At 49.2% G+C, this 24,432-nt stretch overlaps 1 protein-coding gene and 1 non-coding gene across 5 annotated transcripts in view; one reads left to right on the plus strand and one right to left on the minus strand.

Moving 5' to 3' along the window:
- Positions 1-24,432, plus strand: part of HHAT (hedgehog acyltransferase) — a 228,868-nt gene that overhangs the window by 26,255 nt on the left and 178,181 nt on the right. The window contains exons 1-5 of one of the 4 annotated variants that reach the window (XM_045188342.3): positions 5,164-5,541; positions 7,825-7,938; positions 14,933-15,127; positions 16,087-16,302; positions 24,036-24,207. In XM_045188342.3, coding sequence (XP_045044277.1) covers positions 7,855-7,938; positions 14,933-15,127; positions 16,087-16,302; positions 24,036-24,207 — 667 coding nt within the window. In that variant the 5' untranslated portion in view covers positions 5,164-5,541; positions 7,825-7,854. Of the gene's footprint in view, positions 1-5,163; positions 5,602-7,824; positions 7,939-14,932; positions 15,128-16,086; positions 16,303-24,035; positions 24,208-24,432 lie in introns of those variants that run through there. The other 3 variants (XM_045188341.3, XM_024551292.4, XM_045188340.3) reach the window with 3 other exon arrangements.
- On the minus strand, positions 285-400 carry LOC112299098 (U5 spliceosomal RNA). The gene has a single exon (XR_002974208.2). It is a non-coding gene; the product is annotated as a U5 spliceosomal RNA (small nuclear RNA).

Raw genomic sequence — 24,432 nt, forward strand, 5'->3', positions numbered from 1 at the left:
GGGGTTCTGACCTCTGTTTGTGTTCAGCAGCAAGCAACCAGACTCAGGAGAAGAAAAAGCCTCTGACTTGTTAACCCAATGTTAATAATCACTCTATGAATCAACAAGTATTACCTTCTTTTGTATTTAGTTGATATATATAGGAGATGGTTACATGCAGGAGATAACCAATCCATGTCTTCTTGGTACTTACCCACAAAAACCAATAGACACAGACATTTGAATAAAACCTATGTCTATGCCTTCCCACTTCATAAAGTTCTTTCTTTTGTACCAGTGATGTTAGCCTTGCCAAAGCAAGGCCTCAAAAAATTGAATAAACACTCAGAATTGTTCCTCTCCACGGAAATCTTTAGTAAAAGGCGAAAGATTTATGCGATCTGAAGAGAAACCAGAGTATGCTCCATGTTTGCCGAACTCCCTGCTCCAGTAACTGCAGCTCCTGATTCACTGATGGTGGCACTTTATCCCCAAGAGGTACTTCCAGCCTACTGTTGTACAAGGAAGTCTGCAAGAAGGCTTCTCATAGTTAGAAATGTCGAGTTAAGAAGAAAAACCTTTTAAACTTGAAAGAATTGTATTCTGTGCAGGGTACTATGGGTATGCAAATGAAGTGTGAGTCATCACCCTTGAGAGTACAGATACCTTAGTGTTCACAGGGTGCGTCTGGGGCTACCAGTAGGGGGCTTAGCAGAGGTCAGAGTAAAGGGGACAGACTGAAGTGACGTGTGGGAGAATTCTTTCACACACTTTGCTCACTTTCCTGCTCTTCCATGCAGCGTGTACAATTCAAGGAGAAAAATGGCATCTGGGACTATGAAGATCTCCCCTCTTGCCTCTGCTGGATGGATGGCAAATGTGTTAGTTTTTTCTTTTTCTCTCGTTTACCACTCTGCCCTTTCTTCATTGGCTTTCTGCCTTGGGGACCTTCAACATTTTGGGATTTCATCTGGATTTACAGTTTGCTAGTGTCTGCCCACGAAAGAGATGTTAGGTGTTAACTAGTTTTCTCAAATGTGTGGAGACTTCCTAGGCAGGAAGCACAATCTCTTTCTCATTCTATTACACTATCTGTGTGTGTGTGCGTGTGTGTGTGTGTGTGGTCAGGATCCCTAACTTACTGACAACCTTATTAGATGTTTGCAACTCATTTCTACAACTCATTTCTACAAGTAATGAGTTTGCAACTCATTACTACAAGGTATATATACCTTGTAGAAAATGTGGTTAGCGTTATTCCAGTTTGAGAATGTGGGGAAGTAGTGTAGTTTTTGTGCCTTTGCCTTCATACTAGAATTTAGCATTTCTTTTTAGAAGTGTGCTTCGTTCTTTGTTAGCTCTAGGAAGAAAGGGAGAAATGGAGAATAGGCACAGCAGGGTGTGTGCTTAAGTCTGGCATAACCTGGAGTGACCTCTAGGAAGTAGGCAGATAGCACTGTAGCCAGAGGAAGTCACTGAGTTTGGTTGGTAGTTAGGCAAGAGATTCAAAGAACTTACCCACCTCAATTAGATTCTGTTGATTTAACTAAGTCCCTGAGAGATTTTCACTTTCCTTCTACAAAACACCTCCCTGCTCCCATTATATCCTGGACCCATCATGAGGGCCAGTGAAGACACGGGGACGGGTGGCACCCCCCCACCCCCCACCCCCCGCCTCGCGAGCATCTTCACCTGCTCAGGGTGGTGAAGCCATTTAGGCAGAGACTTTGTTATTTGCAGGAGGAAAAAAGTTCTGTTAATGAAAACATTTTATCTTTGAGGAAGTGTTGGCTGGGGAAAGAGTGTTGTCTCTGGAAACTGTGAGCAGTAAAATAATTTAGTTCACATTATTTTAGAAATAACAAAGCATCTGTTGAAAGAAAAAGAAAACTCTTCCAATAATTGCTAAATGAATCATTAGGCTGAGTTCATCCAGAGAGCAGCGCTGCTTCTGTGCGGAATTTCTATAAATACGTCCTCCTTTTTTCCTTCTCCTCTGAAGATTTATAGGCCATTAAGGTGAGCTTGCTGCCTTGGAACGTGCAGGGAAACATTTCTGCATTTGAGTGTCTTAAAAGGTTTCCTCAGAACCTTACGAAGGTTCACAGATCATTTTTGTTCAGTGTGATTGGGAATTAGACATGGTCTCAAAGTAAATAATGTGCATAATATGCTATTTAGGAAATAGGCAAACAAAAATGTCTAGTATTTATATTGCATTTCACTTTTGCAAAATTCTGGATACAAAGGTAAGGAAAACATGAATATATTCAGCTCTCCACTGTTTTCTCTATCTGAGGAGGAATAAGGTGTGATAATGAAAAATGCTGACTGGTAGTAAGGTAGATACTTTTGTTTAGTTTTGAGATACATAAATAGATTCACTGGTGAATGTGTCCTAACGCGAACACTCCTTGCCTCCATTATCCAGTTCTACAACATTCCTTGGACTGACCTAGCTAGTGTTTTCTTCCATTTCATTTTCCTCCACTGAACAGACTTATTTCAGAATAGTTTTCTACAAAGAATTATTTTCATAATCCTTCTATTACAGTGCTAGAGCTGAACTGCAATCAGATGAAAAATCGTTCCAAAGTCTGTTGATCAAGTTTCCACTGAGACAACACAACCCTCTGCGGTCAGTTTAAGCAGAAAGGAATCTGCTGTGGGAATTTAAGGAGACCTCAGAACAGTCAACAGGACTGCAGGGACAGGCTCTCAGTGAGCTTCCAGGAGCAATTCCCAGAGTGCCCTGCAGGACGGGCTTGCGCCCGAGCAAACGCGGCCACACCACCAAGCCGCTGCACCTCTGGACCGACCGGGCCTCGGAGTCCCCACCAGGGCTGCTGCGGAGCAACCGCTGGGCCGCTGCCACCGTGCGTTCAGAAGAGTCTCACTGCGCATATTTCTTTACGTTCTCGCATCTTCAGATTCTTCCTGTGTGTTCACTACAAGCAAGGTCATATGCAGATCTGCTAGCTGTCTGGAATTCTGGGAAATGTAGTTTGCTGCTCTCAGCGTCTAACCTGTAGGAAGTCATTCTAGCGGCGGTCGGAGGAGTGTTGAGTCAATTGGTCGTATCTGACAAATAGAGCAGATATTTTATTTGGAAGAGAAGGTTAAGATTGTTGCTTCTCATGGCATTTCGGATGTTGCAGTTTTTCTGAGTGCTGATTTTCCTCTTTGGTTAACTGTGGAATCACTCCTTTTGAGTCCATGGTTTCTAGAACCTTTGTCCTTTCCTTTCTTTTGACTGTGTTTGGAGGATCTTGCGTAGCTCAGCTCGCTCTGATTTTACCATGAGTACCTCTCTCTGTTTCAGGATATGCAGCTTGAAAATTCCTGGGTTTATGTTTCTGGGGTTCTTGGAGAAAAATAGTTTGTTGTTTGTTTACATAATTACTTAACAAAACGAGTACATAGTACTTCATAAGTACCAGGCACTATTCCAGGTGTTTCCCATATTTTCATTTATCTAAATCTTACAGTTAAGTCACAAATAGTCCTCTGTTAGAATAGTACTCTATTTCGTCCACCTCTTCAGAACGAGTAACTGATATGCCAGAGAGCGGGTGTTGACTAGTGAAGAAAACGTGCACAGCAGGTCATGCCGTAGAACTAATCCGTGAGTTTTTGTTCTCTAACTGTCATCATAAAGGCATTGAAGGACAGGTGCCAGGGTCTACAGTTTTTGGAGATTGTACTTATACATTTTTATCTTAAAAATGATTTGACCCATTGTATATGCCTTCAGTTTATTCAGCCAGCTTTTATTGAGCATCTAGCATGTGCCGGTCTCTTGGGGGACACAGTGCTGAATGTGTATGTCATTCCTGTCAGACAGGAGCTCACGGCTCCGTGGAGAGGCTCCTCAGTAACCTGCAGTTAAAGCACAACGTGGTAAGCTGCCACGAGAAAGGTGGCCACAGTGCTCTGTGGGAGCAGAGATGAGGGACAGTGGGTCCAGACTGTAAACAGACAGATTAGGAACGGATTTCTGGGGGAGGGCTTGCCGGAACTGAGACCTGGAAGGTGGGTCATCATCATAGTGACGTGTGAGGGGTGGGTTTCCCCGAGCAGAGGGAGCAGAGGGTGGGAAGTTCTGGCTGGCTGAACACTGCACATCTGGGAGACCGTCAGAGGGTCAGCGTGGCTGGATTGTAGGACGGGGGTGGGGGGCAGGTCAGGGGAGGATGATGAAGGGATGGGCAGGGCCAGATGAGAAGAGCTGCACGAGCCTTTTGTAGATGTTTCCCTGGAACGCTGAGGGGGAAATGTGGAGGATGTTAAAGGCCGGGCGGGGTGCGGGGGGAGTGTAACACAATCAGGTGTGGTCTTAAAAACATTACTTTGGTGTTGTGAGAAGGGACAGAATGGAGAGAACAAGCCTCAGTGTGCAATGGACAGGACCCAGGACGGAAGTAAGTCCAGCACAGAGGACAAGGAGGAAAAAGATGAGCAGTGACTCCAAGTTTTTCCTGGTTAACAAAGGCTCATCGGTGGGCAACTGCTGAGACTCTTGCATGGCCTCCGTGGGGTCTGCTTCCTCGGTAACTGTGGACTTAAGATCTGACAGCAAATCACCTAAAAATGCCATCCATCTGTGTAATGAAAACAGCGGTCCTGACCTGCTCTCACTAGGAGGTAAATGAGGGTCTAGGAGACACGGCAATGCCTTAGAACAGGGGTGGGCCAGCTCTGGCTTGTGACACAGTCTGACCCTCCGCCCGGTTTTGGAAGTAAAGTTTCACTGGAGCACAGCCACGCCCCTTGGTGCGAGCACTGTCTGGCTGCTTTCGGGCTGGGCTGTACCGTCGGAGCTGAGTAGTCGCCACAGAGACTGCAGCCCACAGAGCTGAACATGTTACCATCGAGCCCTTTCTAAACGTTTGCTAACCCTGTTTCAGTGGGACTATTTTGATAACAATAAGAAGGATGGATTTGGAGGGACAAGTTCAATTTTTGATACATTAACTTTTCCGCCTCTTGACTTTGGACTTCGTGGATCAACCCCTTTAGCTTCCATGATTATACTTAATTCTAATTATAGAAAAGGAAGACCGGAAGACCGACCAGCCCGAGGTCATATAAAGGTAACGGACAGAACTGGAACTCAAGCCTGGGTTCCCCGGGTGGAGCCCCGTCCGGTTTCTGCCCCACGCAGCCCACTTTCCCTGCATAGTGGGGACACAAGCTCAGGGTGGAGACGGAATCTGCTACAAACAGGCAGGCCCTCCGCCAAGGCCACCCATCATCGTCCCAGTCCTCTGTGTTCTTGGCGTCCCTCAGCGGACATTAACGCTCATGGACCTCCAAATCAGTGATGCCAGTTCCCACAGTTAACTGTGAGGGCCCGTCACAGAACTGAAGAATGCAGGTTTCGGATTGACGAAGGTCTGCAGGATCCTGAAAGGAGATGGGGAAGGAGCAGAGCGTGAAGAAGTTGTTCTCGACTTGAGACTTTACCATTGGCCTTGAAATGTGGGGCTGAGCTCGGAGTCGAGAAAGCTCTCACTTGCACGGGCAGGCGAGTCAACCCTCTTCTTACCCAAATGGTTGACTGTGAGTTTTTGACTCATTTCTATTTGTGGGCTCAGCTCGTCGTCTGGCCGTTTTCCTTAGGTAAATGTTTTAAGTGGAGAAGGACAGACGTAAGAGAAATGTTTTTATTTCCTTTAAAATGGCTATTTTCTGAAAGATTGGTGATGAAAGACTGTAATTTTTGTTGATGTGATGTTTCTGGCACTGGGTTTTCAGTGGTCCTGGGCCTTCTGGTGGAACATAAAGGTTTTTTTGGTTTCTTCTACTTCATGAGATATTATACCATTTTTTTCCCTAAAAATTACACTTGGGAAAATTTTGAGACATAGGTAAGCCTGGGGTCATTAATTCTAAATACAACCTTGAGTGTTTAAAAACATTATTTACATTAAAAATGGTACAATGTTTGCCTTTTTTTGAGGGAGAATGTGAAAAAATCCAATCTTGGCTTTTAGTGTCTTTTTACCTGTATTTCCAGAATTTCACAAATGTGGCCTCATCACACGACCTTGAGCTTGTTTGCCTTATTCAGTTAATTGACCCTCCTTTGAGCTGGAGTTGTTGAGGTGCGGGCCTGAGCTCGGGATCAGGGGTCACAGCGGGGTGACGGTTTGACTCTCTGCTCTGCTGCTGCCTGGCTGTGCGGCAGGGCACTTCCTGGGCCTGATGGGACCGTCTCCGAATGGAGGGAACCTCACCAGACCCTTGGTTTTCCCGGGGGCGGGGCTGTGTGAGGAGGTTGCATGTATATCAGTGTTTATCAGGATATTGGGTGCGGGGAGCATGTGTTATTTGTAGTACTGTATTTCCTCATTTGAAACATGAAAAAGTGTTTTTGTAACGAGTGACGTAGGATACAGCATGATGTGATCACAGCTGGTTATCACAGGATGGGAAGCACACAGACAACTGTTAGTGGCAGGTGTGTGTTTATGTCATATTTAGTGAGTGCTGGGCACCAGGGCCTAGTTTTACATAATGAGATACATACTCTCGTTTAAACCTCCCAAAACCCCAGAAGATCTGCCCTGTCATCCTATGAGCTGACAGAGCAGGAAGGTGGAGTTCTCGCTCAAGGCCATCCCAGCTGTGTGCGTAGACCTGGGATGCAAGCCGAGCCGAGCCTGCACACGTAGCTGCTAGGTTTGCTCCCTCTGCCTGCATAGTCTAGTATGAATCAAGGTCGATTTTATCTATATTTTACCTTCTGAAAAAAAAGAGTTTTATAATATGTGTGACTGGTATGAAGGTTCCCCTCAATCCTCAGGTTAAAAAAACCCCCACACATTTTACTCTAAATCCAATTAAATCTGGTCTGGAGTTCTACCTGCAGAGACTGATAAGTTGTTCAGTATCGGCAATCACTGGGGGAGCCCTGACCAGTGCGGCTCCGCTGGTTGGAACATCATCCCGTAACTGGAAGGTTGTGGCCTTGAACCCAGTCAGGGCGCACACCTAGGTTGCAGGCTCGTTCCCTGGTTGGGGTGTGTACAGGAGGCAACCAATCAGTCGATGTTCCTGACTCACAACCATCTCTCTGTCAAAGCAATGAAAACATGTCCTTGGATGAGGACAAAAAAATGTCCTGGGGGATCCTTTCCCCACCCTCCATGCCCAACTGGGCCACCGTGACCTCCCTGGGGCTCCTGAGGCTAAGACTTTCAGGTGTTGTCCCTTAGTCCCAGGAGTCCCCGTGTCCCGTCTCCCCAGAGGCTGGTTCACCCTCCCCGCCACATAGAGAGGCTGGTGCAGATGCCGACACAGGGAAGAGAAGTCTACCTTTAATTCTTTCATTAGAATCTTAGAGGGAAATAGTTAATTCCTCTATCAATTATCCTCTTGCCTATACATGGCAGCAAGAGTTAACTCAGCTTGAAGCAATTTTCCTAGTGTCCAGTTTACGTTTCCCGTGTTAAGTGAGGGCGCCCGGGTGGCTGAACTGAGCGACCTCGGTCCGTCACGCACACCATCTGTGTGACGCTGGGTGACTGGACTGAATTCTTTAACCCCGCTTTATTTTTTATAAAGTGGGGATAATAATAGTGTCCAGTCCACACAGGTCCCCGGAGATCAGCTTTAACAAAGACACTTGTCTGGAGAATGGCAACAACCAGCCAAGCTGGAGGGGAGAGGCACGTGGTGGGGGTTGGGGGGTAAAGGCCAGGAGTGCTGTTAAATCCTACTTTGCAGAGTCTGGACTCCCATTGGCCTTCTTTCAAGTTGGTTTATTAACTGGAGTTTGTGTTCTGCCTCAGACATGCACACTGGAATCCTTCTGATAAACTCCTCTTTTGGCCTATTTAGGACCGGACCGACTTTGAGTGGAGTTTCTGGATGGAGTGGGGGAAGCAGCGGCTGGCGTGGCTTCTCCTTGGCCACCTGGCTGTGTCTCAAATGGCCAACCAGATTGCGAGGAAGGTACGATTGTATGCACCACTTCCTTTCAAGACCCTTTCTCCTTTGCTTTTTGTGAAGAAAGAGCCCTGAGCTAAGACTCGGTAGACATGGATATTTGCCTTGGAAGCCTGGAAAAGATGAGAACAAATCATGAATGATGGGTCAGACATTTAAGACACAGGATTAACACGTTCTTATCCTGCACGTACTTCCTCCAAGTTATTTTTCAAAGCAATAAATATAAAGGATTTGAAGTAAAGCCGTAGTTATGAGCATGGATAAATTCGTGGATTAAATCCACCGATTTAAAAACATTGAGCTAATCGGGTAAGCTGCAGAGCAATCTTTCAGATATGATCCCACGTACTTAAAGCTCAGAAGTACGCAAACTAAAGTCACACTTGCAACTTTACAAAGAAAGATAAGGTAATAGAAAATAAGTATGAAGTTCAGGAAAGTGGTGACCGCTGGTTGGGGAGGGACATAGATGGGATTGGGGTGGATGCCCAGGACCCTTTAAGCACCAATAGTCTTGTCTTTCTTCAGCGGCTGCTGGGGGTGCCGGTGCTATTTCCTTTTTCTTTGTACACCTGACAAACCTGATAAATATTGCTTTGTGTTTGATGTTTGCTATGTTTTTAGTTGGTCCTGGGGCAGGATGAAGTGGCAGGTAGAAGGAAAGGCGAGGTTGCCCTGGGCACCCTGACCTCTGCATGTCCTGCGCTCCCCACGCCCCTGCCCTGCGTCAGGGCCCACGTGGCCCTGTCTGCTGCGTCTGCTTTGCTTCCCTCCTGTTCTCGCTACCTCTTGTTTGCCTCCTGAAGGTCAGTCTTCCTCTAGCTTTCTTCATTATTGTCCCTCCCACCCCGTATCCTTTTCAGGTATTTGTTCCTCATTGTCACTTTTAGAGAGAGAGGAAGGGAGGGAGAGAGAGAGGGAGAGAAACACTGATGTGGGAGAGAAACATCCACAGGTTGCCTCTCATGTGCGCCCCCACCAGGGATGAACCTGCACTGTAGGCACATGCCTGGGCCAGACCGAACCTGCCATCTTCCAGTTTACGGGACGATGCTCCAGGCAACTGAGCCACACCCGCCAGGGCACTTCCCTGTGAAGTTTTAACCGCAGACATACTGAATATCTGTTTATGTACTGTGTGCATGCCTGTGCTTTATGCTTTCTCTTGTCTCCAAGAACCAATGCCCCCTCTGTTGGAGGAGATAAAATACCTATCGAGAATGTGGAATGCAGATTAACTCTATCTTCTTGGCTCAATGCTCCTTCCCTTTTCCAAACGTCTCCAATTGTCAGCTCCTCCGTTGCACTTACTACCATCAGAAGTCTGCCTAGCTTAGAATATAGATGTCCTTCCATTTAACTTGCTTGCAATTTTGAGTTCAGGCTCTTTCTATCTCAGGATGCAGTGTTCGGAGTGGACGAGTCCCAGCTTTGTGGGTTTAAGCTATGCAGTCTTAAGTCAGCTAACGTCTTTGGGTTCCTTTCCTCATTTGTGCAACGGGGGTGGCAGCACTTGCTTTTTGGAGGAGCGCTGAGGGTCTGATGTTTTTTAAGGTTCTGCTTGCACATGATAAATGCCAAGTAAGCGGTGGCCGCTGCTGGCATCTGCCGGCCTCCGCTGGCGTTTGGCGTGTGCTGCGAGTGTGGTCTGCGCGTGCTCCTGGGAGCCGTCTCCTCCGCGGTGTTCCAGAAAGGGGGCAACTATCTCGAGACACCAAAGCCTCCAGGGGCGCAGGCTGTCTGTGCGGTCACACCAACATTCCTCTCCTGTCTTTCTCTGACCCTATTTCCTGTGTATGCTGAGTCCTAGGGGAAGGGATTGGGAGACACGGCCGCTTCTTTGGAAAGTTGAGTGAGAAGTTACGGTACAGAGGAAACCAAACTCTGATCTCAGTGCTGGACCTGGTGTGGTGGTGGGTTGGTTGCCTGGGGGGGAGGAGTGGGCCACACCTGCCTTGGGGTGACAGGGAAGACTTCTGAGGATGTGGCTTTGAGCTGTTGTTTGCTTATTTCAGCATTGCGTCTCATGACCAGGCATGGTGGACAGGTGGACTTGTCTTTTTATCTACGGGGCACATCTTACTCAAATCAGTAGGAGGTGTCTGTGTTTTTTCTTGGAATGAGGCAGAGTTCACAGAGTCATCTTTGTGTGTGTGTGTCTCTCCCGTCCCATCCGCGACAGCTGTGGGCAGGGTTCTGGCTGGGGCTGGGGAACAGTGCTTGCTTTGTCTGCGTCTGCTTGGCCCTTATGTAAGTATGAACCACAACTTTGGCCCCATTAGCTCTGCGCTTTCACCACCTGGACTGAGTGTTCCAGATGGCCTTAATTTGGGTGGGTGTTTTGGTACTTACTCAGGGTGGAGATTTGGGCATTTATTTCTCCATCCTTGGAGGCACTGGGAACTATGGGCAGTGCCGTGCGGGGCCGGGCGTTAGCAATTCTCGGTGATACAGCCCTTAAACCCTGAAGGGTCTTCCCATCTCCATCTGCTATCTCATCCCATCTCTTCCTTTGCGAGCCCTGCCTCCTTCCAGAGACTAGCAGGGTAGTTTCCAAAGTGTGATTTTCTTTCTTTTTCTTTTCCTTTTCCTTTTTTGCCACGACAAGTAATAAAACTTTCCACTGAGCTCCTTGGCCGAGGTTAAGTGCCTTTCCTCCGGGCAGGGCTCTCTGGGTTTTGGTGAGACTGAGCTGGGGCCAGTGCCCTGGGAGGGGAGGCTGAGTAACGGGGCTTTGACTGTGGGTTTGTTGTGCTTGGATTGGGTGTGGGGTGGGTCAGGCAGCTCCCCGCTTCTTGAACACCCCTGTGGCCTCATCACCACCTGAGACATTGTGTTCTCTGCCCTCAGACCTAAAAATAACCCCGCGTGAACGTTTTGAGAAGACTGGCCTGGTGCAGGGGCTGAGGGTGGGTGCTGCTGCCACTCTCAGAGCAGAGTTTTCCCTGCACCTCTCACAGGCAGAACCCACATCACTAGCATTTGAGCCCGACCGGCTGAGCTCATCGGCCACAGGACTGAAAGGCATGTTGGCTGAGATGAGTAAACTAACCCCTGGAGGACCGCGGTGAGCAGGCGCTCCCTGCCAGCCCATTACTGAAACCGCACACCTAATGGGAATCTCAGGCGCTAATGGTTTTCCTGGAACCAGACTTTGCTGCCTCTATCAGCACACATCTAGAGGGATGAAGTCTGCTTTGTAGGGGCCCACCGGCCTTTGCTCCCAGGACAAGCGGGCCAGAATGGAGATGCTTGGACTCTGGGCTGGTTTTGTTTTTTTCCCTGTTTGTTCGGGGAGATATATCGACATATTTTTCGGCAGCAGCTGCCCTTGATTATGTAGTATGTAATAAGTTATGCCGCGTAGAAGCATTATTGATCGGCTCCTTTTATTTGCTTCTCAAACAACACTCCACTGAGTGCTTTTCGGGCAGATGTACAAAAAGAATTACTGCACAGCGAAGTCTGGTGCAGTTGCCAACAGGAGTCTGCACCAAGGCCTTACATTTTCGTTCCTCCCTACAGAGACAAGATAATGAGGGAAACCACTCAGGCACATCCTATTTTCAGTCTGTGCTCACAGCCCAGAAAAGCAGAAGTGTAAGTAGCAATGGTGTGAGAGGGGGCGTTGCCAGCCAGTGCTTCCTGTGGCTGGGCCCTGCCTTCCCCATGGACAAGCTCTGAAGAATATAGATTTACAAAAGAAAGGAGGGCCAGTCCACGGTCTTTTCTCAGGGGTGCTGACTTCAGCCTTGGAAATGTGCCAGCTCGCTTGGTTTGTGCCCTGGAAGACTTCAGTGGGGTGATAGGCAGTGGGTGCTATCAGAGAGGTCTGCTCTCATAGGTCGGTGCCTGCACCCTGCCAGGTGCAGACGATCTGAGACCCTCCCAACATAACCCCCCCCCCCACCGTGAGTGGAAAACACACAGTAGACAGTGAGATGTGATGTGTGTATCCCACACGCACTGGCAAAGCAGCCTTCCTTTATAAGGGGTTCAGCGGTACAAGCAGAGACTTTGGAAACAGCAGGATCTCACATCAGGGGACCAGAAAGCCCCAAATTTTGGTGCTAATTTCTTGTTATTTCTTATTCATAACTACCAGGTTAAATCCCAAGACGTGGGGAAGCATATCCACCTATCCATCCATCCATCCATCCACCCACCTACCCACCCACTCAATATTTATGAAACACTTGCTATATGCCATATGCTAGGCACTGTGTTGGATTCTGGGGGTACATTATTATAACATGAACAAGACAGGATTAGCCTTCTAAGGGGGGCCACCCAGTGGAGAGTCAGTAACACCTTCCCCCGTTTGAGAAGTGAACCCTGTGTAAACGCAGGGAGTAGTGGAGCAGAGAGCAAGGCTGTCTCCCTAATTCAGCCGGGGGCAGTGTGCCATCAGAAAGGCCACGGTATTCTTAGTCTGGCTTTGTCTCTACTGCCACAGAAATTTCTTAATAAGCTGCTCTTCTTTCCCTGCCTTCTTTTCATCTTCTGTGAGAGACTGAAGAGCCTGGAACAGAGAGCGTCTAGGGGGTTGGGGCAGTTCGGATGAATTTCGCACCAGCGAAGTCCGACCTGCCTTATTCTCAAGCTTCAGGTTGCTCACACTTTGCTGGCCTTTGAAAGAGCACTGTGAATGCAAATTAAAGCCCCAGTGAGGGCCCCCTGCACGCCTACCAGAATGGCTCCGCCGTAACCTACTGGCAACACCAAATGCTGGTGAGGATGCCCATGCGTTGGGTCACTCGTCCGTTGCTGGCGGGAACGTGAGGCGGCCACTGGGAAGTTGTGTGGAATTTCTGGTGGCACGAAACATGTAACCACCATGCCACCCTGCGACTTCATGCTTGGGCGTTTATCCCGGAGAAGTGAGCGCTCCTTTTCACACAAACACAGATGTTCCTATCGGTTTTGTTTATAACAGCCCCAAACTGGAAACGGCCCAGATGTCCCTCGGCAGGTGGATGGTTAAACAAGCGGTGGTACGTCCATGTCACGGAGCACTATGCAGCGTACACAGAGCAAAGCTTTGATACCCCCCAGCAGCGTGGATGAATCTCCAGGGAATTATGCTGAGGGGAAAAGCTAATCCCGAAGGTGACATACTGTATAAGTTTTGAAATGAGGGATGGAAGGCTACTCCTGCCATATTAGGATTTTCGTGGAGTTTTGAGGATAGGATTCGAATCGCACTTTTATAGACAAAGAATGGAAGGCAGTATTGTACAGGTGTTTCTTCTGCGTGGTTCACACCTGTTCCTTTCCACCGCCTGTTCACAAGGAGTTGCCCCGACCCCCGGGGAGAAGTAGCAGGGGACACGCGGGTTGGTAGAGGACGTGATGTGAACATGAGAGCATTTTCCGTGAGGTCTTCGAGTGATGTCAGGTGTCGTCTGTCTGTGCAGTTCGGCAGGAGGAAGGCAGTGGGGGACGAGCACAAGGGACGAGCTCGTGTGCCCCCACGGTAGGTAGCTTTTGTGGGCACAGCTGAGTTCATCAGAGAGTCTCACGGGTGGGTGTGCACAGCACTAGTAAGTATTTCCTGAAGGTCTGTTCAGCTTTTCCAAGTCGAAGCAGCTTAAGCCTGTGGTTGAATTCCCAAATGAACCCCAGAAAACAGGCTTTTTCCAAATGGATCAAGTAGCACTTAATAAAAATGTAGCTGTGTATATGTATAAGCACGTAGCACGAGAAAGAATTCCAAGTGGTAAATGCTGTAGGTCATGGTAAAAAAGAACCTTCTTTTTTTTTTTTCATTTGTTGTAACTACTTCTTAAAATAGTCTTTGGCGACCTTGTTCCGTATACTTGAACTCTGCCCAGAGGTGGGTGAGTGGGGGAAAGTCTGAAGCAAATTTATGTGGCTGTTTTCTGTGGGTAGTAGGATGGAAAAATAGTAAAAATGAGCTGCAGATTTCTTTGATTTTCTTGGAACTTGAAAGTGCCTGACGTCGTCGCTCATTTCAAATGTTTTCTCTTGAGCTGGAGCGTAGGTTTCGGGGAAATCGCACTTCGGCAGTAATTTGGGAGAGTGAGCATCTAAGCATGGGATTGGCAATCTTTAGCCCACATCTGACTTTCCCTTACAGAAGTCCTTGTTTTTCCAAGAAGACATTCCTAGAAACCACGCTTTTAAGTGCACACTGAGAAGACACATCATAGTTTCCTATAGAAATAACAGCTAGTACTTCTGCTGTATTTACGATGTATGCAGACACCCTTGTAAGCATTTTACATGCATTTACTTACTAAACTCTCACAGCAACCCTCTGAAGTAGATACTGGTATCATTTGAATTTCATATATAAAAAAACTGAGGCACAGAGACATCGAGCAAGTTGCCTAGGGTCACACAGCTAGTTATCAGGGGCTGCAGGATTTATTTAGGCAGCTGGACTTCAAAGCTTGAGTAATTAAACCGCGGTGATATGTTGCCTCTCAAACAATGTTAAAACATTATTGTGGTTTTAGGGGCGACAGATATGGCCAAGAGTATATCATAAAAGCAGACATGCTAATTTATCTATTTAGTTATTCAATGTCAATCGCTATTAAAACTTGATAATTAAAAGAAAGATATTCTCCGATTCTCCTAAAATAAGACTAAATGTTTTAATCAGGTTGACTGTGCAAAGGCCTCACTATCTCAGAAAGCCGGTAACATATACTCTTTCTGTTCCATAAATGTGACTCCATAATATGCTAAAAAATAAAGATGTAACTAGATACTTAATTTTCAATCTGTGGTTTCGACTTTCAAAGCCTTCTGTGGTTTGGATGGCCCAGGTTTCTCCGTGAGACTCCATGTTCACTGACCGGCACTGTCCACCTTTACTTCGGCAGGATCGTGTGGCCTGGGGCCGATAAGCATCAGCCTCTCCCTGCGATTGGGATCTTCAATAACAATGACCCCTAGCTCAACTTTCTCTCTTTCCTTCCTTCCCTCCCCTCCCTCTGTGTCTCTCTCCCTGGGTCCCGGTGCGCAGCACAGACCCTGGATCCTCACCGCCTATGGAATGTGGGCCTGCTGGTGTGTGCTGGGGACCCCGGGAACAGCCATGATTTTCCTCCACACCATCGTCGCCTTCTGCGTAGCTCAGTTCCGGTCGCTGTTCCTGTCCTGGCTCTGTTCTCTCCTCCTGCTCTCCACACTGAGGATGCAAGATGTGGAGGAGATGAAGGTAAGTGTTTCCCTTTATCTTTGGGAAGGAGGTGGCCCCTTTGGCAGTGCCCCCATCCGGTAGATACCCTTGTTTTCAGGCAAGAGTCAGTTGAAGAACTGTGGTGGGGCTCCTCCTAGTGGCCACGTGGGGTTGATGCATGTGAACCCTGGTGCATTCTGCTGCAGCTGGGTCTTTTCTAGCGAAGTCCTCCGAGGTTGCACAGGGCTAACCTTTACCTTTTCTCCCAGTTTGGGTAGGCATGGATGGTGGCACATGTCACTGGAGCAGAGGGTCAGGAATAAAGGGAAAAGGAAGCAATAGTTCCCTGTGCATTTAACAAAACATCATCTGTAGGATGCTGTACGATTTATAGGAAACTCACATTCCTTACCTCATCTGGTACCACTGCAGCCCCTGAGACAGAAAAGGCAGGTGTTTCTTTGCACAGAAAAGGTTGGGAATTTTATGGATCTCCTGTGGTGTCTTTACTTTGTTCCCGTGTTCAGTCATTTGCTCACTCATTGACTCAAGTGACGGCACTTAGAATTGGTGTGCTGCGGGCCGGCAGTCATGGGAGGAACATGGTGCGAAAGATGGGCTAGTGGACAACCTGTGTGACATTTATGAGCCTCTCTTTGTCTCCAGAGTTGCTGGAGGAGCTGTAAAAGTGTCCACTGGTTGTGGCTAACATCCTCCTACCCACTGGAGGTATCTGACAGATGTGTATCTGGAAAATCTTCATTATGGTGCATCAGGCTTAATGCTAAGCTGATGGGTGATGTTAGAGGCACTCTTCTGCCCACTGCTCATTAACCGCTTGTTTTGATTACCAAGGAGATTTTCCTGCTGTTCAGCGGTTCTCAACTCCCTTTACGGTACAGCTACTGCTCTACCCGTGGAAGAAATCTCCTTCCTCGGAGATTGGATGATGTCCCTCCTTGCCACTCACGGGCTGTTCTCTCCTGGCGGCTTTGCAGAGAGGGTGGTACAAGACCGAAAATGAGTACTACCTGCTGCAGTTCACGCTGACCGTTCGCTGCCTGTACTACACCAGCTTCAGCCTCGAGTTCTGCTGGCAGCAGCTGCCTGCTGGGCGCACCTTCTACTCCTTGCCCTGGATGCTGGCCTACGTCTTCTATTACCCCGTCTTCCACAACGGGCCCATCCTCAGCTTCCCGGAGTTCATCGGACAGGTGGGTCCCTGGGGGTTGGATTGGCGTTTTGCAGATTAAGCCTCTGTCCTTTTTGACATGTTCCCCCTGAGTGTTTTTATTCAGGGGTGCCCACAAACTTGAAACACATATTATTGTCTTGATTTTTTTAACATAATAAATATTTCAGGAGGAACAAAGCCTTCTGTGATAAAAAAGCCTTCAAAACTAAGGTCGTCTTTCCCAACCCTGATTCTTGGTGGACTGTGGCAACCAGGATAAGTAAGTGGGTGCAGTGAGGAACTCGTGGGGAGCCCTGCCGGGCAGTCCCAGGGAGATGTTGCTTGAAAAGTAGGAAGAGGAACTTTCTAAGCTGTTGGTTGGCAAATAGTATGCACCCTTCTATTTTACAAACTTCTGTAGCCTGGGACTTGTTCAGGGCAACTTAGATGGGAAGTTGGCGAGAGTAGGAAGACAGTAGTGTTTGGGGTCTGGGAGCCTGTTTCAGCCCAGGACCCTGCCTGCCTTCTCCAGCAAGCAGCTTTGTCTGAAGCTCTTGTCCAGCTGTCTTCGCCACTCCCACCTCACTTTTCCTCTTACTTATATATTTTTTCCTCACTCCACAGCTAGCCTCACGGAACATGTTTATGAAGTTAATTCACTCCCTGTGTTAGTAATTGAAAATACCCCAAGCAGCGTTCCTCAGGGACCTTGCTACCACCCACCATCGAAACAAAACAGTCCTGGTGGAGGTGAGGAGAGTGCTAGGCATGCACAGACGGTGCACACCTGCAGGACATGTGTGCACACAGACAGGCACACACCACACACACGTGTGCAAACCCACGCACATGTGCAGCACAGGCCCAGAAGTGTAGTTTAAAGTGCGAGCCAATGTTGCACCTTTCTGGAGGACAGCATGAAATGTGCCCCCTGGAAAAGTCGTAGGTCTCTTAGAGATCCCTTAATTATGTCTTAAAACTTCCACCAACTTTTGCATTGTACTCAAAAGTGCATTCCTGCAGTATAATAGTAATGTCATGTTTTAAAATTTCCAGTTGCTTTTTTCCCTCCGCAGATGTTTCAGTGAAATTGGTATTCTAGGCAGACTCATGCTAACATTTGGTCTCGCATACCTCGGTTTGGGTTACACGGGCTCAATCATTCTTTTGTCCTGAAGTAATTTTACGTCTGTGTGAAAATTGTGTTGACTATTACTGAGTAGAAGACAGAGGAGGTTAGTGATGGCAGCTGGTCTTCTAACCCTGGTCCTCAGAGTGTGGTCCCCAGACCAGCGGCATCAGGGTCTCCTGGGAACTGGCGGGAGTGCAGGTGCTCAGGCCCATCCCAGCCCTGCTGAGTCAGACACTCAGGGCACGGCCCAGACGGTGTCGCCCCCAGGTGATGCTGATGCATCTGGAGGTTGAGAACCACTGCCCTGAGCTCCTCGGAAGATTCGGGGTACGGGGTGGGATTGGGTGGTCACAGTGTAGGGTGGGTTCAGGCCCTCCAGATTGTCTCTTTTATAATCTCCTCGCCATTGCGAGTTTTGAATTCTTTCCAACATTTCAGCCAGTAACTTTGGACTAAACATCCACATCCCACCTCCCCACCCCACACAACACTCTGAAGTCTGTAATTCTCAGAGAAAAATGGACTAAATCCATTAAGAGGAAGCAGGTTATTTTCCTCCCTGCCTCAACAAGTGAGGAGCTTTGCCCCCAGGGATGTGAACTTTGTTGTTGTGCAAATCATCATTCTTCTTTCTCATTTCCTTCTTTGAAACTATGCCCTGGAGGGTCTAGCAGGAACCCTGGAGACCCACGGTGGGGTCCTGTATCTGGGGCCAGGCTGTGAGCTCATTGCCCACCTAAACCCTCAGCCAAGGGCACCATTCTCTAGAGTTCCAGTCTGGGGGAGAGAAGGGCCTGGGCGGTGTCTGTGCCTTATCTCCCTCTCTTCTGCCCCTTTCCCATTGGCAGCAGTTTCTGAAAGTAGGGACCTCGGAAACACACATTGAAACCTTTCCCTATGGTTTAGGAAGATCATGGAAAAGGTGGTCTAGAAAAGACAAAATATTTAGTAAGCTGCAGGGCAGACGAAAGAACAGTCAGGGGGTTCCTGCAGTTGTCACAGCTGCCTCTGGGGCACTTCCACCTCCTATGGGAAAAGTGTGAGGGAAAGGGGAGCAGTTGAATGAGGAAGTGAATCTAGTGGTAGGACTCTTTCCCAAGGGAGGCCAAGAAGAAGAAGGTGGGACAAGGAGGAAGAAAGCTAACTGGAAGGGCTTGTAAGCCAGGTTTGCTCTGAACAAGTGCTTGAGTGAGTGAATAAGCGACTTCAGATGGAAGGACTTGTAATACCCAGACTCGCGGTTCTTAGACTCCCAGGTCAACGCTTGAACTAGTGAGAGCCAGAGAATGAGGCTGTGCCACCAGGGGGCAGCAGAGCCTCACGTGGAAACCTACCCAGGACCAAAAAGCTGTGGCCAGCTGGGAACCTGCAAACTCGGATTGCTAAGATGACGGTGTTAGGCACACCTCTGGGAGAAAGCATATTTCTTCCAGTCTTTCTCAGCGTGTAAATTTACACATGCAAGGTGAGGGGAGTATAGAAGTGTCCTCTGTAATGTAAGGCATGAGGAGTTTGCACACATCAGTCGTGAACAGGTAAAATTTGCCTGTTGGACGACCTCAGAGCCTGCACCTGGGGGCCGTTTCTGATGGCATTTGCAGTGGCAGAGACATGGGCTCCGTGTATTTTTCTCCCATGGTTCTGTGGAATTTAGGTACTGAGCAAGGGATGAGGAGGGGGGCCAGGGGGAAGGCAGGGCATGCTGTTTATTTGCTAGTGTGGAGCCTGGGCCCTCGAATTTTACTCTGAACAGGTCGAGTTGTCCAGTGGGGAGCTGGTGGGGGGAGGGTGGCGAGCCTGAGGTGGGTTGGACCAGGGGGCTTGTCCTTGCTGAGGCTGAGCTCCTGCCCCCAGGAGAAGAGCCAGCGCTCAGACTGGGGACTTGCACTAGGTTGAGAGCAGAGACTCTGGAGCCCAACCCTGTTGTCAGTTGACTCCCGCTCTGCTTTGGCTTGAGAGTGTCTGGTGACTTCCTTTATTTGTGACTCAGTTTCTGATCCCTCACAGGGCTGTTGCAAGGATTGAATGAGTTTGTAGGGGTAACACAACCTGACACTAGGAAGTGTTAACTGTTACTGTTAACGTTGCTGTTGTTAGCCGAGCAAGCGTGGGGCAATTCTGGGCCAAGTTTATGTCAGGGCTGAGACCCTGGGTGTCCAGTGTGGTCGGTGGGTGCAGCAGCAGGGGATTCTGGTCAGTGGCCATCCCGGCCTCAGAAGAGGCCAGTGTGCTGGCTCCATCTCCCTGGAAGAGAGACCCAGGCAGTTGCTGCGGGGCCAGGGGAGGACCCCGCCCTGAGGGGCCAGGGCGGGCAAGAGCCGGATGGGCAGGCAGCATCCCGGACAAACTGCGCGGGGCTTGCGGTGGGCTCGGCTTCTAGCCTCTGTCTGGAATAGTACGAATTGTAATAAATAATACTAACTGAGCACTTCTCTGAGCCAGGTTTTGCATGTTCCAACTCATCTCTTCCTCACAACAGCCCCAGGAGAGAGATACTGTTGTTAATACCTCTTTACAGAGAGTAACACAGAGACAGAGAGAGGCTCACAGAACACACACTGGGGTGGAAGGCGTAAAGATGTGAGCCTTGTCGCACCAGCTTGGTGAGCGCCCAGGAGTCAGAGAGAAGGTGTGGCCAGGCTCGTGGACATGCGTGTCTGGGGCTCAAGCTGGCCAGACCGGATCCCACTCCTGGGGCAGCAACCCCCACTGCAGGCCCCACCTGCTGCTCTGGCAGGACCACTGTGCACCACCGGCCTTGGTCTGGGTGACAGGGGAGGGCTGGCGAGGGGCTGATTAGGGAGTGGCTGGTTGGGAGTAGGGGTGTGGTCTGTGACCCCCGGCTGGACTGAACCCCCCCAGCATGGACTCTGACGCCCTGGACCCACGCGCAGGGGTTGGGGCAGAGGAGGTGGAGTTGAACAGCTGGTTCCGGGAAGGTTTTTGTTTGGTGCCTTCAAACACTTGTATTATTACCGCCTGAAGGAAAAGAACCTTTCCACTTTGAAAACTGTCATCTTTAATCATCAGAACATCTCTAAAAGCCTTTGATATTCCTCTTTATACAATTTGCATGAAATGAGGTTTTAAAGTATAATCTGTTCTAAAATGCACTTTGCAGATGAGTCAATGTGCATTTTTTTAGTGGTGCCTTAAATTCCCACCGATGGCAGTTTCCTGTGGTCTCAAGGTTGGCACTCCCCGAGGTTGGAAATACCTCGAATGGACTGCTTTGCACGCCGACAAGGGAGCAGTCCTGCTCCGTGGGCGAGCTGTGCGTGGCGTGTCTTTTCTTCCTGCTGATGGACAAGGGACCAGTGCTGAGTTTCTTAAATAAGAGACAGAATAAGGGCCCACTAGACTGAAGACATAAATAGACTGTAACCATGATTCGACTCCTGTGAAGATGAAGACCAATAACTACTTCTTAGCTAACAGCAAATAGAAGGAAAAATCGGATTGGTCCCCTTCTGCTGTGTGCACTTGTGCAGTTAGGGAGTAGACACTTCGTTCCCTGCGTGAGGAGGCAGCCAGCATCAAAAGGGAGCGCTGCAGAGAAAGGTCCCTTCTGGGCCAGCGGTGACACGGTTTGGCTTCCTGAAGCCCGTGGGGAAGCTTCTCCCTGAGGAGGGCAGGCAAGTCGTTACTGGGAGGCCAACCAGCCCAAGTGCATGTTGTGTGTCTTCTTTTTTAAAACATATTTTCAAAAAGATTTTATTTCTTTATTTTTAGAGAGAGGGGAAGGGAGGGAGAAAGACAGGAAGAGTAACATCAATGTGTGGTTGCCTCTTGTGTGCCCCCTACTGGGGACCTGGCCTGCAACCCAAGCATGTGTCTTGACTGGAAATCAAACCAGTGACCCTTTGGTTCACAGGCTGGTGCTCAGTCCACTGAGCCACACCAGCCAGGGTGTGTTTCTTCTTAATCATAGATGTTTATGACATTTTGGACTGCATACTGTTTGGGTAGGGAAGGGAGGGCCTCTCCACTGACCTGGAACTGTGATAGCCTGGAGCTGGGCTTCCCTCCCACTCAAATTCTCTGCTCCCTGGGGTGGGCTGCACACCCGGTGCTGGCTGCAGCCCCAGGTGTGGGTCTGGTCTTCAGGGCACCTGAGCTTGGGGGCAGCTTCTGCTCAGGGGCCCACAGGCCACGTGCAGAGTTGCTTACTTAGAAATGGGACATTCTGTTGTGCGAAGATTGTCTTCTGTCAACACTGCTTTGGAGGCCAAAAGCATTATCTGGGGAACTTGCTTTCCTCCCAGAGTCCAGCTCCAAGGAAGGCCTGACTGTTGGTCTGGAATGGTTTTGGCCTTTTTGTGTCTTAGCCTCGCCGCTGCCTTGATGGGAACTCTTTCGACCTCCAGCACGGACACTGTGTTCATACTTGTCTCCTCATTTGCTGGTGGTCATTAGGTCAAAATGAATTTGCTTTAGAGAGCTGGAAAGGGCTGGCAATTAACAAGGAGGAGCTCAGCGCATAGCTAAGAGAAGCTACGAGGGAGGTGGGAAGGTCAGGAGAAGTAAAGATGGGGCTAGTGTGAGAGAGGAAGGGGTACCTGCTCCTAGAGGACGCTGGGCTTCCTCCGGAGACCTGACACTGGGCGTGCTTTAGAAGAAGGGCGAAGAAATAGACCACACCGCCTCCTAGTGGACAGGGCCACAGTCTTCACCATATTGCATTACTTTTTCCCTTGATCACAAAGAGAATCAATTGTTAAGAACAACCTAAAAATCTTACCTTCCAGAGAAGACCATCACTGTGGCCAACTTGGTGTGCATCCGTCCAGCCTTTCACCATTTAGACTCGTTGAACAAAAATAGTTTTCGTGGCTCCGTAATCTCTGCTCCCTGGGGTGGGAGTCCTGCCTTTAGCCAACCTCCTACTGGTGGGCTCTTGGGTTATTCCTTTGCGCTCTCAACTAAAGTAACACAGACACAAATGGTTGGGCAGGTAGGTGACTCTGCACCGAGGATTTAGCCATCCACCGGCTTGTTGATGGTGACTGGGCAGAGTCCGGCAGAGCACTGCACGCTTGAGGTAAGATTCCACTGGAAACCACCCTTGGTTTATGCCTGCAAAGGGGTCTGCATGGGGTCATGCCGGGCAGCTGTGATGCAGTTAGCTGTGGCCCATACCAGTCTGCAAATCCCCGACATGCCCGGCTCTCCTTCCTAGCTGACCCTTCCCAGCAGGTGTCCCCGCTGTCAAAACCAACCTGGTGGACTTTCAAAGCAGTTGCTGTTTCCTGACAATGCAGGTTGGTGTAGCGGTGGAACACTAAAGGAAAAGGAAGTTCCTGTTAGTTTGATCAATTTACATCAAAATGAAATCATCGAGCTGCCCCTGGTGTAACTAACCGAGCAAGTGGCAAAAGGGCAGATCATTGTGATGCCATGAGCCATGAGCCAGATGGAATTTCTCGGTCTGGCTTCTTGCTATAAGAGGGCAGTTGGAGGAATTGGTAGGATGTGTGTCAAAGTGGAATAACAATAACTCCCCTGGTGTGCAGATCTGCTGTGGACTCTGAGGGGAGTGCCGGCCCCTCCTGGCTGCACAGGGACCCCTGTGCGTTGGTGGTAGGGGAGAGTGGAAGCTTAAAAAGAACCTAGGGGTTACCTTCCCCATGCATGGGCCTTGCTGATATGGTGTCTGGAACCCTCACTGTCAAATGTGGAATTGAGCCCGTTGCCTCTGCCAGCTAACGTTTGCCGGTTCAACCCCATCCTTCCTGCACTCGCCTCGGCCCTGCAGTTCAAGGTGGCCTCTGGTCTGATGGAATGTCGTCGTCTCTGGGATGCCACAGGGAGGAAGGTGAAGGTGAAGAATGTGCAATGCAAGGCACACCGTTATCAGACGTTACCTACCAATATTCCAGTGATTTTATATGCCGGGGGCTGTGCTTAGTACTTTGTTCCTTACATTTAGTCATCACAACACTTTTCGTTTCTTTCGAGTGTGAGGGAACAAAGCCTCAGAGAGGGTAGGTGCCTTGCTCAGGGTCACGCAGCTGTGTGACTTGTGCTAGAATCTGATCTCGATTTTGTTTGACTCTAAGGTCCATGTTCTTAACTGCGATGCTGTGCCACCCACTAAGCCAGAGACGTGTGCCACATACTGTCCCTGTTTGTGTTTACTCAGCCTTGTTTCAAAAACAACTTCAGTGAAGGTGACATAGCCACACCTAACTTTTCCCTTGTTTTCAGGCTCCGTCTCCATGCTCCCTCCCTTACCCGTCCTGTGCCCCTTCTTGACTTGGCCCTACTTTCACCAGCCTTAGATGTGAGCGGGTGACGGATGAAGACAGGCAGGGGCCACTGAACCCAAAGAGACCCCAGAGTCCTGGGTGTTTGCAGCGGTGTTTCTGGCCTGAAGGCCCACAGAACCCGTCTTGGCTCTTGGCACTAGGCTAGCTTGTCAGTGCACCACATTCTTACTCGGGGACGGAGTTTTCAGGCTCAGGTGTGACGTTTTTATCCATGAACATGGAATGTTCCCAAGGCCAACTAAACCAACCCTCTTTTAGTAGGTACCGCGATCGTGTTTGTGGGCGGTTTGTTGGAACCATCGTGTCGGCGACGATTTGGAAGACTGCGAAGGCGGAGGTGCAGTCTGGTGACTTGTTGTGCTTCCACCGTAGATGCAGCAGCAAGAGCCCTGCTCACTGAAGATCAGCATTTCCGTCCTCGCCCGGGGGCTGGGCCGCCTCTTCTGCTGCTGGTGCCTGGCCGAGCTGATGGTTCACCTCATGTACATGCACGCCATCTACGGCAGCGCCCCGCTCCTGAGGACCGTCTCTTGTTGGACCTTAGGTAACTGTGGAAGGCTCTGGCCGCACATCCAACATCAAGAATTAGCTTCAGAGTGAAGCTGGCCTGGGGGCTCACGGGGGTGCAGTTGCCTTGGGCAACCCTTTTTCCTTTTTAACCTTGTTCATCTTGTGGCCAGGATGGCACCTGTGTGAGGTGGCTGGTGGAGGGGAGGGCCGTGCTTTGGGGTCGGGAGTCAAGGATGGTCAATCGCTTTCCCTAATGGAA

The sequence above is a fragment of the Desmodus rotundus genome, chromosome 12 (genome assembly GCF_022682495.2).
Source record: "Desmodus rotundus isolate HL8 chromosome 12, HLdesRot8A.1, whole genome shotgun sequence".
Classification (NCBI taxonomy): domain Eukaryota; kingdom Metazoa; phylum Chordata; class Mammalia; order Chiroptera; family Phyllostomidae; genus Desmodus; species Desmodus rotundus.